Genomic DNA, 13,803 nt, shown 5'->3' on the forward strand with positions numbered 1-13,803 from the left:
CGTAGGTAGTTTGTAAGTCGCTTCGGCGTATAGGTTTCTTAGTAATTAGTAGTTCCTGCCAAGGAGGAACCTATTTTTTGTCGCTTCAGGGTTCTGGTTCCTTAACTCTTTGGATTTAGTAGCTCTTGTTAAGGGGAAACCTGTTCGTCTGCAAACCGTTTATTTAGCTCTCTGTCTACGTGACATCCCTGCGGTTTTGCTTGTTTTTCTGGGGGCTTAGGCTTAAGCTGAGAGAGGTCTTCGTTGAAGTTACAATTAGGCTCCCCTCCGGGATTTAATGGGCTGGAGAGGGTGTTGTAAGCTTTGTTCTGGAGTTTGGTGTATATAGGCCTTAGCTATAAAGGTTCCTCCCCTGTGCCGTTGTTTTTGGTTGTTCTGGCCCTAGGTTTAATCGCCTTGAAGTCCACGCAAGGGGGATACATGAAGTTCTGTTGTTGGCAGCTCCCTTCCTTTAGTATTTCATGGGGAGTACAATTAATTATGAATACGTATTATTCGCTTGCCTTTCTGGAAACGTATTTTTGGTATGTATTGGACGTCCTGTTTTTCAGGGTTATTTTGGTTGGGCATGCGGTATCGCCCTTTCGTTTTCCATGAAAGGCATTCTGTAAGTCATAGAATGGAGTCGCTGGGACTTGATCGGACGTTTCTCTGCGGGACAATTATCTTCAACACGCTCCTTTGGTTTCGGCCTGTCTCATGTCGAGATAAATATAAAATAATGTGCGATGAAGTCGCGCTTAGAAAATAATTAACCCTCAAAGCAGGCCTCATGACCGAAACAACCCTCACTGACTGCCTAGATGACCCACAGCCAGGACATTCCGACCGGAAGAGCATAAGCCGAGCAGTAATGAATCCGGGAAGCGTTAGTCCCCTCAAAACACTCGAAGCACCTGTTGATCATCCAATATCTAGCCATTCCAAGAGAAGAAAGCCAGATGTCCAAGACCGATCACCTAGCCTAACCGGACATTTCAGATCGAAACCCCAAGTACCTACGCCCCCGTAAGCTTGTGAAGTAAAAGAATATAGGAAGAAACCCGCAATACGGCCGCCAAACTGTAGACGAGTAAATAAAGAGAAATAGAGAAAGTGTGAATAAAGAAAACGCGTAAACAAGCAGCCCCCAAAGGCGTCCCGTTCTGTGAAGTGCGTGTGTCGGGCATCTTATGTAAACCGAGGATCGAGAAAACCCGTAAACGAAGAGACGACAACGTAGCGGAGGACACCGAACTAAAACGATGAGTAGAAAATTTCGATCATAATCCCCCCCCCCCTCCTAGAGTACCCAGGGTCGAAATATGAAATAGTCAGTGAAACGTAGAGAAAAAGTCTTAGAAAGAAAGTTTACCCCCACGCGATGGTTCTAGAAAAAAGGTTTAAAGCAGGTCCTCTCTAGGTTGAGAGTTCATTCCGCTTACCTTTTTCGTTCACGCTGTACCCTCGTTGTTATAATTTTTTTTTGAGTTAATATTGCCATTGTTTAATTGTAGACCCTTAATTGTAGTACCTTAATTGTACTGTTTATTATTTTTAATGTAAGTGTATATTTATTTCTGTCCCCTCCATCCTATGAGTCCAAGATGCCTGAGAGTAGGGATACCGGAACCGATCCCATAGAAAATAGTAAGAGATAGTTTACATTAAGAAATATATGGTCAAAGAGTGTACATACAATATGACAATACTAAAAAAAGTTAATTTCATACTATATTTGTAAACAAAACGAGTACTCACATGCCCTCGCACATGCTGGTAGCGTTAACTTGTAGTTGTTTTTCATCTTGCTACTGATCAGTTAAGGTATTAATAATGGTCTTGTTATTCTCAGTAAGGTTAGTTTCTTAATATTGTAAAAAGCTTCTCTTTTTTTCGTCACGTACCCATTTTACCTAGGGGTGAACATTTTACCCCAAAATTTCAATTTAGCTAAATTGTTTGGGAATACGTGCCATATTTGGATGCTCAGGGTAGAATTCGCTCCGGCAAAAGACAACGGTAAATCACGGCCGGTACCGTTTACTCAACTTGTTTAGTTTTCTACGGTGGCGAAATTTTATCATACAAAAAGTGAGTAACACTGGGCCCGCCGCTCGGGGCACACAATAAAATGTCGCTATGTATCCCCAATATTTTGGGAGACCTTGTATTATTGGATAAAATGAGAGCGTGACGAACTAAAGAATGGCTTTAAACAATACTAATATTGTGGATTTTTACCATGGATTTGTGGATATTTCTCGTGGATTTTGGGGATTTTTTGAGGATTTGTGTCTTTAATTCAAAATAACGGTCAAAAACGCCGCCAATCAGTTTAGTTAAATTTTTTTCCGCGGCGTAATCGTCTGCCATTTTCGGTATGGAGATACAGGCCGGAAGGCAGGCAAGGCTGCCAGATTTCGATAGACCGAAAACGGCCGACTCTCTCAAATATTTTCGTTTTCAAAACGAAAATTATGCGGCGTAGCTATCGACTAAGACTATTGTTGAAAAATCCACAATCTTTCTTTGGATTTTTAAAGAAGATTTTGGATTTGTATTGGATTTTGCATGAAGTGTACGGGATTTTTCCTAATGTCCGACCCCTCCGAGTTTTAGAACTGCCCAAAAATGTAAGAACTGCCCAAAAATGTAAGAACTGCCCACTATTTTAGGCAGTCAGATATCTTTTCTTCTCTCAATTTCCAAAAAAGTGAGTTTTAATAACCACCCCACCATATATCAGCTTTAAAAGATCTATAACTATTAGGATGGTACCATAGACCATCCTAATAGTTATAGATCTATATATATATATGTCTATGGATGGTACTTATAGGTCACCGAGGTCAAACTGATGTATGACGTCAAAATACCATCCTCACCCTCTTTTTCATCCAACTGCGCATGTGTCAGATATTATTGAAACTCGCTTATTTATTTTGTACCGGTCATCTCATCAAGAACCTCACAGAACATAGAGTCTGAATCAGATCTTTAAAAACCACTGAAATCGTAAACTAATTATATCATATTACCTGTTTAATTAACCAAATAAATTCGAGAACTACCGAAATAATATAAAAGTCTGAAAACATGGCTTATAGCTTATTTATCACTCGCGCAATTATTGAAAGTTACATCTCATTATAACTCCAAACGCTTACAGCTGCTCTAAAATGAGACAAGCGCGCCCATCACCGGGAACACGACAGTTATGCACTGCATTTATCCGAGGGGCTAACCACTCTTAGAAAGTCTGTACACCGGACTACGCTTAGATTACCACTGCCAAAGGCAGGGACTTCAAAGATTACGCGTAGTCCCATTAGTACAGTCAAAGGTACGGCTCTGTACACCGATTACGCGGAGTGACCAGCCCCTCGCATTTATCGCGCCATGTGTGTAAGGAAATGTATCACAAATAACATTTCAGTTCTTTATTGAAAAAAATTCAACTAACAGCCATATGCCGGTACAGATACAATAATCAAAGCTATTTTCAACCGTGACTTCATTTACCTTCACAATTTTTCATAGTAGTTGGGTAAAGTCTGTATGTAGGCGTACAAGCGGTCTCCTGGACAGGCGGTGCGCCTGAAGTCCCGATGACCTTTCAAGAGGTAATTTTCTTGTATATAATTCTGCAAAACAAACAAAGAAATTAAAAAACGCCTGATGAAAATCGCACCAGCATATACTGACGTTTTGAACTCCGAAGCTGAGAAGTTCGTTCAGGGCGTTTTTCTGAGAGTATGTGGGTTCGGTGTACATGTAGTTTCCGATGAAGGAGATGCCAATTCCGTTGGGATTTTGACTTTGAGTGTGCGTGCCCTCGGTCGTCCATCCTCTGCCCTCGTACACAATCCCGTTGCTGTCCATCAAGAAATTGTATCCAATGTCCGACCAGCCTTTCGATTGAAAACGCGTAACCATAAGTCTATAATTATGTTTAGCATAAGCGTGTCACAATATTTTTCGAACGTTAAAGGGCCACAAAATTGGTGTAAGGTTACTGTGACACTGTAGCTAGTACCTTTAGCGTAGTACGGCCAATTTACCCTGTTTTTTGTTTTGCAGCCCTTTAATAATAAAGCTTTTTATTGAGATAACCTTTTCACTGTATGCACTGATTTACAATATAAATTAAATTAAATGACACGCAAATTTAGTACATTTTGTTAGTTAATCATTCAGTCCAAAATTTTATCACACTCTTATTGAAGGTACTCAAAGTTGAACAGTTTTTAATCTTTGTTGATAAATTATGCCATAATTTTATACCATTTTCTCACACTCTTTTGCTATACACAGGATTTTCTCTGATTTTTCTGCTTTGCTATAAAAGTTACTCACACTACCTCCGGTATTATGGTTATAAATTAAATTACCTTTTTGAAATAAATTCAAGATATAATCATAATATAATGGGTATTATCATAAATCTATTTAACCCATGACGCGTGTGGCGGAGCCAATTTATAGTGACGTAGTCAAAATAGATCTCCGCTGTTATTTATAAGCAGTCGAAGCGTTAGTTTCTAAAATGATGCGTTATGGTTAGGTTTCCTTTTTGAAGTATTTATCATGAATCTATTTAATTAAATAAATCAAATAGAATCTTGTATTTATTTAGTATTACTATTAGAATAGTTATTATTATAATAAAATTATAACAGATAATAACTGACTCAGGTTCTCTTCCAAAGTATCAGAAATAGTTTGTATGCTTAAATTGTTTAAAACCTCACAGGCACTCGATAGAATCACTTTCAAAAGATCGATGTTACATTCCTTCATTTTGTATTTTTATGGTAGAAATATTTATAAATGAAAACCTTATTTTTAACAAAATAACGCGAACCATTCTGCTCTCGTGAACTATCATGACATCATTTCCGAATTCGTTCTTATTGGCTTAAAAAAGTAAATCACTCGTGTGGCGCGAAAATGGGCTCATATATTCATGGCTTAAATAGATTCATGGTATTATGAATTTTAAACATCAATTATAATCAAGCCAAACAATATAGTTTATCTAAACTTCTAAAGGTGGCCAATTTATGGTATCTAATTAATTGAAAAATTAAAAATTATACCGTACATTATGATTGATAGTATAAGATATAAATATTTACTGAGAACCATGCATTTCTACAATGACTACACTTTTTTTGCTGAACTTCAGCCTAAGTCGTTAATTAGGCCTAGTACAATATAAAAAAGGAGAGGAATAGCATTTCAATAGGTTTATGGTCGCTGGGAACTTCAGACTTTTAACTTTCGGAAATTTTATGATTTAAGTCTCGTCTATTGAAATATATATTACAGGGGAATTGTCACCAAAACCAAAATTTACGAGGTTTTTTTTACAGAAAATATATTAATGATTATGTCCCTGAAATTTTTTAGTTTTAATCAGTCACGGTTTTTGCTATCTTGTATAGTTTTCGAGATATCCGCTCTTGAAAGTCTGTAATTTTGGAAAAAAAAACATTTTTGCCTCACATTTTTTGCTCTTTTTGACCGGATAACCCTTCAACGATGCACCCAAAAAATAAATGCCGGCCATAGGGTTATAGAGAATTAAATTCACTCCAATAATATATATTATTTAACTATTTTATCTATTTTCCTTAGCATTTTTGTTAGACATCCCGTTTTCAAATCGTTAGCGCCCAAAAATGTTGGTAGGACTGGGAAATCACCATCTTTTTTGTTATGTTTCGACGCCATATAATCTATAACTATAAGTCTTAAAGTTTGTCATTTTATTTATTTATTTACTAGCTGAGAAGCCCGCCTCCGGCCGGGCTTTCACCTAGTTCTGTAAATTGGGGTTTTTATCTATTTTCCTTCCAATGTTAAAGCAATTTCAGTGTTGAGCGTGAAATCTGAAGTTTTGCGACAACTGTCGACTAATGAATCTTTCAATTTCTCACCATTCCCAGTCAACGTATAGGCCGAAATATGCACCATTATGTACACATAGTGAGTACTCGACGTCTAAATAGCACAGATACTCATTTTAGAATATATACACACTTAATTAAAGAAGATCTAGACCATTTTAATGGGAAAATATGTTGCTATGATCATGTTTGTACATATATGAGTGTCTATAAGGCATTGGGATAGAGACGAGAAGGTACATTGGCTAGTTGGCTGATTTTGCCGTCACCCCTCTCTTTACTGGCTTTTTAAAGGGAAACTATCCCTTTTTCACCCACTTTAGAAACATCAGGACTCGATGCAGTCACTTCCTCATCACATACAAAACACTTGCTGCTCATTTTGACGACACAACACTCACGACATCTTTAAATGTGACACCAAAACATCCCACTGAAACAAACAAAACAAACTATGACAAAAACAAACAAATGAGTGCCCAATTAGGTTATAACTAGCAGTAAAGCACAAAAACAATTTATTTTTTGTGTAAAAATAACCTAACCATGTCACAAAATGCTAGCCGAAACGCTCCTTGTCTATTAAAGGGCAACGCAAGCCCTGTGGCAAAAAAAAAAGAAAAAGCAACGCGCTTTTTAACCCCCTACACCCCCACTCGGCTCTGGCGAAACCACGCAAAGTTTACCATAAATTTCGCACTTTACATAGATATTCACACAAATGCCAGCTCACTTGCGTTGCCCTTTAAAACTATGAGACGCATTATCGTAGCGAGCGCCGTTTATTATTTATGTTAGATACAATAAATCTTCAATAAACCATCTAAAAATAACTTAAATTAATTAAAAATTAGATTATTTACCTTCCAATAATGTATTATTTTATTATTTAATACCCGGCCTCGCCCGGGGTCTTAGTTTTAATGAGAAGATCTGATTTGTACGTAAGAAAGTTAAACGCTGTAGCAAAAACGCAACACGTCCTGTACTTAACAATCCCAAGTAAACCTCCCTTTCTACGAAGTCCCTTTCTTTGACACTAACTCCCCTTCTACGAATTTCACACTAACCCGTTCAAAAAGTTTAAAGGTCGGGACGGGCGCAAGGAACTAAAGAGAGGATATAAGGGAAGCAAAGGGGTCGTCCAAAGTCGAGTAAAATAAAATTGAATTATGAGTAAAATTGAATTAGATTAATAACCATGTCAGGTATTTGAAATTAGGCGCGTTTAGTTGGAAATCAGGCCCTGAACATTGAGTTAAAATTTCAAAGCTCTAGAGGTAACCGTTCTCTAGTTTTTAGGAACATGACATACAAATCTATATAAATAAAATCTGATGATTGTATATATATATGTATATATATATATGTATATATATATATATATATGTATATATATATATATATATCTAAACTATATATATATATCTATACTATATTCTTCTATCTGTCTGTCTTGCGTCTGTTTCTCTATAGGCGTCCGAGCCGTTCAACCTAGGACCGCCAAATTTCTCACAGCTATTCTTATGGCTCAAAGGCAGCGAGTCGCGCTATTTTCATCGATTTCCAATTTCGGTTACGTTAATTAATTAAATAATGGTAAAAAGCGAGTCGAAATCTATGTACTTTTGTCCCTGGAAAGGTGCCGTGAATCCTGCAACCTACATACACCTATACAACCAATATTTTTCTGCCTCAGTCAATTTCGCGGCTGCGTCATCTTCACTTGGAGAATAGAGACTGGGAGGGGGGGGATAATTGAACGTAACATTTCGGAGACCCCTCCCCATTGTTGCAAGTTCTCTCCCCACTGGTTTAAGGGGTTTTCCCCCGAGTTCTTCGGTTTCCCCTTCCATAAAAACTTGACTAGGTTAACGGTAATAGTTAGTGTAGGGAGCTGTTGGCTCGATCTCGTGGCATGCAGCGCTTGCCACCACCCTCCTACGCATTGTAACCCGGCCACCTGATTTAAGGGCTTCAAAAGTCGCATGATGACTTAGGCCTAAGGTGGTGCCTTGGGTATTAGCCTAGCTGATTATTATTATTGTAACATTTAGTGTACCAAAGACCGAAGAGTATAGCTTTAAATTCTACATTTCCCTTTAAAGGCAGTATGTTTTTCATATTTATGTCACCAGGTTTAATATAAGCTAGCGGTGATTGGCGCCAAATTTCTCACAGCTATTCTTATGGCGCAAAGGCAGCGATTTCCAATTAATTTAATTAATTAAATCATGTATTTTTGCCCCTGGAAAGGTGCCGTGAATCCTGCAACCTACATACACCTATACAACCACTATTTTTCTGCCTCAGTCAATTTAGCGGCTGGGAGGGGGGGAAGGGTTTTGTTTATGACTCAGTCTTCACGGGTTTTGAGTTCTAGCTGGGGCCCGGACGAAGGACGGGCTACCCAGCTAGTATATATATATATATATTGGTTAGTTACCTTCTATGCACGCCCAAGATAATTGTCCGATTCGCACGAAATTTGGCCTGTGGCATTGTGGCCCCTGCCGTCAGGTTTTAGGGGCGTCTTGAGATTGCTGACCTGCGTAGTTTTTGACCACGGGACCAATAATCGGTGACCGCAAGACAGAAACCCCTGACCTCGCGCTGTCAAGAGACACGGGAGTTTATCTCTCTGGCTCTAATTGACTCACTTAGCTGCTGCATGGCACGACCTTCGACCATGGACAGTGTCCATGCTTCGACCCTTTTCGCTGGCGTTCTTTCTCTTTTCACAGCCCCCTCCCCCTCCCTCTCTATCTGTGTCACGCAGGCACCTTTGCCCGGGCCGTATTCATTCCACGCATACCCATAATACCAACCGATATGCCATTTGATTTTAAACGCCTGCAATTTCCAATCAATCTTAGCTTCGCAATGACAATTATAAAGCTCAAGGTGCGGGAATTAATTTAGAAAACCCATGCTTTTCCCATGGTCAGCTCTATGTGGCGTGCTCAAGAGTTAGAGCTGAAAATAACCTGTACATACTTACTCCGTACGGAGAAACTACAAATATTTTGTACAAAAACGCTTTATCATAATTACATCTTATACAAATCAAAGAAAACAAATATATGTGAGATTACAAGATATGATATTTTGCACAATTAAACGTTTGCAATTTAAAAAAATTACTATTTACTATTTAAAAAGAATTTAATTTGCATATTTAAAGTAAAGTGCATGTTGTTTCCGTTTTCTAAACCCCAATTTACAGAACTAGGTGAAAGCCCGGCCGGAGGCGGGCTTCTCAGCTAGTAAATAAATAAATAAAAGGACAAACTTTAAGACTTATAGTTATAGATTATATGGCGTCGAAACATAACAAAAAAGATGGTGATTTCCCAGTCCTACCAACATTTTTGGGCGCTAACGATTTGAAAACGGGATGTCTAACAAAAATGCTAAGGAAAATAGATAAAATAGTTAAATAATATATATTATTGAAGTGAATTTAATGCTCTATAACCCTATGGCCGGCATTTATTTTTTGGGTGCATCGTTGAAGGGTTATCCGGTCAAAAAGAGCAAAAAATGTGAGGCAAAAATGTTTTTTTTTCTCCAAAATTACAGACTTTCAAGAGCGGATATCTCGAAAACTATACAAGATATCAAACACCCTGACTGAGTAAAACCTGTAGCAAATTTAATCAGCTTTCATTGTGTTACGAAGTCAAAAATTGTGTTCCCAACATTTCCCTCTATACGATTTTTTGAGCATTCGTTGACTGAACTATACGTGCAGCGCCAAAAGAATGAAGCGGCAAAAATTTGAGAAAGGGTGGCGTGTAAGGCATTTTAAAAACACGATAAACTACAATCTACGAAAATAACTCGGTTGAAAAGCCAAGGAGAATGTCGTAGCAGACGACAGTTCCGACTGAAAAACGATAAAACCGGTGAAAATAATATTTCGTTCACGAGATGGCGCAGCCGGTAGGTTCAACCAAGCGGTTTGAGATTCTCGAGTCGGGGGGGATAAAACACGAAATTTGTTTACTAATAATAAATCAAATACTGGAAATATTCACATGAAAGTTTTTGTACAACCATTTTCGGACGTCCTCTATCCATTTAAATGGTTTTTAACCAATTTTAGGGTGGTGACAATTCCCCTTTAAGCAGGGCCGTAGCTAGAGAAAATGGCCCCAGGGGCGAGCTGCAATTTTGGCGCCCCTAGTAAATGATATGGACCAATTTTGGTGCCCCTATACCCTATCGCGCGCACGGCGCCCGCCCTGGCCACCCAGCCCTAGCTACGGCGCCGCCTTTAAGCTTAAGTTCCTCGTTCAAATCCCAAGGTTTATAATCTTCGAAAGCTAGAGTTGCTATTCCTCTTATGTGTTTTCTATGGCAATGGCTCGTCGTCATAGTGACCGCGTGCAGGCGTAGGCGTAGGTAATAATTGGTTTTTCAGTGGCGTTTTTTTAAAGGGCTTTCTATAACTTGATCTTCTTTAATGTTTCTTTTACGTCTCTTACTTCTATTTTTCATGTGATCGTATTGCATGATCCGTAGACTTCTAACGCAGTGTCTCCAGGTGTTGCAAGGCGCAGTGGCAGTGTGGTGAATGAATACTTTGGGAATGGGCGTTGCTAGGGGGGTCCAACCATTAGGTTCAACGCGACTCCAGTCACTCCTCGAAACGAGTTTATATGACGTCCCATATTCTGTAAAGAACAATGCAAGCGTAGCAGCGGATCAGTGGTGTTACTAAGGTCTCGGGGGCCCCTTCTTATCATGTGGACCATTTTCCACGGAAAATAATAATAATAATAATAATAATAATAATAATAATAATAATAATAATCAGCTAGGCTAATACCCAAGGCACCACCTGAGTTATCAAGCGACTTTTGAAGCCTTTAATATTTGGGGGCCCGGGCCCGAGAGCCGTTATTTACAAGGGATTGGAATAATAGTCCCCAATTGATGACAGGAGAACAAACATTTGGAAAGAATCTTATAGAGATAACGGTATTAAAGCTTTTATTCATTACTATATGGCGCCAATTTAAAAAATTAACTAATGAGTTTTTACAACAACTTCTAACACTATTTTAAGCGACATTTGACGTAAAAACTATTCGTAGCGTGCTCGTAGGTGTGGCCAATTTTCATTGCCATGGTAACTCAGTTCGATTGCGATTACAAATTTAGGCTGGTGAAAGTGTCGAAAAAGATAAAATAAAAATGAGCGTGAACACAATAGGTTCTGTCATTCTTATTAAGTTACTTATGGTCGTAATTAAAATGAAAAAATTAAAATTTATCGCTTGTATTATTTCACCTAACTACAGTATGTTAAATGTAAACATTAGACTGTGACTTACTATAAATTGTATTTATCAACGCACTATTTTTGATTACCTAACTTGTTTTGAAAAAATCAAGCGAATAGTAATAGGAGTACTGAAAGGTGAATTCTTCTGTCGGGAGGTATTTTAAACACTTCTTTCTAAACGTATTAAAACGCTCTTAAGTTCACACTATCGCTTAAAACCAGTTTCCATGGTGACTTTCACTAGAGAGGCTATATGCCCATGGAACCTTTCGGTTGCGACTAAAATACTAGAGGTTATTTCCCTTGGAACCCTTCGGTGGCGAACCAAATACTAGAAATTATATTCACTTGGAATCCTTCGCTAGCGACCAAAATAATAAAGTTTATATTCCCTCGGAACCCTTCGGTGGCTACCAAAATACTAAAGGCTATATTCCCTTGGAATCCTTTGCAAGCAACCAAAATAATAAAGGTTATATTCCCTCGGAACCCTTCGGTGGCTACCAAAATACTAAAGGCTATATTCCCTTGGAATCCTTTGCAAGCAACCAAAATAATAAAGGTTATATTACCTCGGAACCCTTCGGTGGCTACCAAAATACTAAAGGCTATATTCCCTTGGAATCATTTGCAAGCAACCAAAATAATAAAGGTTATATTCCCTCGGAACCCTTCGGTGGCTACCAAAATACTAAAGGCTATATTCCCTTGGAATCCTTTGCAAGCAACCAAAATAATAAAGGTTATATTCCCTCGGAACCCTTCGGTGGCTACCAAAATACTAAAGGCTATATTCCCTTGGAATCCTTTGCAAGCAACCAAAATAATAAAGGTTATATTACCTCGGAACCCTTCGGTGGCTACCAAAATACTAAAGGCTATATTCCCTTGGAATCATTTGCAAGCAACCAAAATAATAAAGGTTATATTCCCTCGGAACCCTTCGGTGGCTACCAAAATACTAAAGGCTATATTCCCTTGGAATCCTTTGCAAGCAACCAAAATAATAAAGGTTATATTCCCTCGGAACTCTTCGGTGGCTACCAAAATACTAAAGGCTATATTCCCTTGGAATCCTTTGCAAGCAACCAAAATAATAAAGGTTATATTCCCTCGGAACCCTTCGGTGGCTACCAAAATACTAAAGGCTATATTCCCTTGGAATCCTTTGCAAGCAACCAAAATAATAAAGGTTATATTCCCTCGGAACCCTTCGGTGGCTACCAAAATACTAAAGGCTATATTCCCTTGGAATCCTTTGCAAGCAACCAAAATAATAAAGGTTATATTCCCTCGGAACCCTTCGGTGGCTACCAAAATACTAAAGGCTATATTCCCTTGGAATCCTTTGCAAGCAACCAAAATAATAAAGGTTATATTCCCTCGGAACCCTTCGGTGGCTACCAAAATACTAAAGGCTATATTCCCTTGGAATCCTTTGCAAGCAACCAAAATAATAAAGGTTATATTCCCTTGGGGCCCTTCGCTGTGGACCAAAATACTAAAAGCTATATTCCCATCAAACCCTGACAAAAAGAAACTTACCAAAAATTACGAAAATCGCAATTAAGAAGAGTAATTTCGCCATGTGTTTATTCTATAGTTTATTTAAACAACATGTTCCGTTTAGCAACCAGAAGATACACGTCTTCAATCTGCAAATTTTGATCTCAAACTAAAGTTAGTTTCGGCAGTTGCTTCGCATTATATTTATAAAGTCACCCATCCCATCCATCAGCGGACGGTCTGTTGCAATTTTGTGCAATAGCCTACATATGATTATCAATATTATTAACAAGAATGTATATATTTCTACTTAGAAGTCTTAGAGATAATGATTGTTGACTCGTTGAGACGATCGTGGTCGCATTTTCCCGGCACGAAAAGGGGGGAATGAAATCTGTCACCCGCGTGCACTTTAACCCCGTCGGAGGGCGTCAGGTGGAGGGAACCAATGAGAGACCGGACTGATTTGATTTTGTTTAGGAGGGAGGAGTTTACTGATAGATCGTGAGGGGGATTTGGAGCAACGCTCAAAATCGTCTCAACACGGTCATTCTCCGTAATGGAAATAAAATAATTCTTGTTATTGGCGCTTAAAGCGATGATGACAGAAAACCAATTTTCCATTTGTGGTTCTCTTAGCATCGATCAATCAAAAATTTGTTTTGCTTAAAAGATAATATGGAGCTTCAGCTATAGCCTCTGTGTTTCATGATTTCTAGGTTTGTTCAAAATGCTTTCTTTTTTTTTCAAAATGCAAAATACTTCTCCATAACTCAAATTGTAAAATGTAAAATGCAGCATACTTTCTCCATAACTCAAAATGTAAAATTTAAAATGCAGCATAATTTCTCCATAACTCAAAATGCAAAATACATTCTCCATAACTCAAAATGCAAAATACATTCTCCATAACTCAAAATGCAAAATACATTCTCCATAACTCAAAATGCAAAATACATTCTCCATAACTCAAAATGCAAAATACATTCTCCATAACTCAAAATGCAAAATACATTCTCCATAACTCAAAATGCAAAATACATTCTCCATAACTCAAAATGCAAAATACATTCTCCATAACTCAAAATGCAAAATACATTCTCCATAACT

General features: G+C 38.2%; 1 protein-coding gene across 1 annotated transcript; it reads right to left on the bottom strand.

Moving 5' to 3' along the window:
* Positions 1-3,407: 3,407 nt before the first annotated feature.
* LOC149944107 (peptidoglycan recognition protein 1-like) lies at positions 3,408-12,873 on the bottom strand. The gene is made up of 4 exons (XM_090174867.1): positions 12,733-12,873; positions 10,385-10,573; positions 3,688-3,893; positions 3,408-3,626 (listed from the first exon to the last, which is right to left on the bottom strand). Exons 1-4 carry the CDS (start codon positions 12,773-12,775, stop codon positions 3,507-3,509), a joined length of 558 nt encoding a protein of 185 aa, XP_090030993.1. The 5' UTR covers positions 12,776-12,873; the 3' UTR covers positions 3,408-3,506.
* Between the last annotated feature and the right edge of the window lie 930 nt (positions 12,874-13,803).

Source organism: Leiobunum rupestre, chromosome 5 (assembly GCF_980474605.1).
Source record: "Leiobunum rupestre chromosome 5, qqLeiRupe1.1.hap1, whole genome shotgun sequence".
NCBI lineage: Eukaryota > Metazoa > Arthropoda > Arachnida > Opiliones > Sclerosomatidae > Leiobunum > Leiobunum rupestre.

Excerpts from the sequence above, each read along its gene's own strand:
- LOC149944107 (XM_090174867.1), bottom strand. The coding sequence starts at position 12,775 with ATGGCGAAATTACTCTTCTTAATTGCGATTTTCGTAATTTTTG. Across the intron at positions 10,574-12,732 it reads TGCGATTTTCGTAATTTTTG|AATATGGGACGTCATATAAA; the intron begins GTAAGTTTCTTT and ends TGTTCTTTACAG. Across the intron at positions 3,627-3,687 it reads TCAGCTTCGGAGTTCAAAAC|AATTATATACAAGAAAATTA; the intron begins GTCAGTATATGC and ends TTTGTTTTGCAG.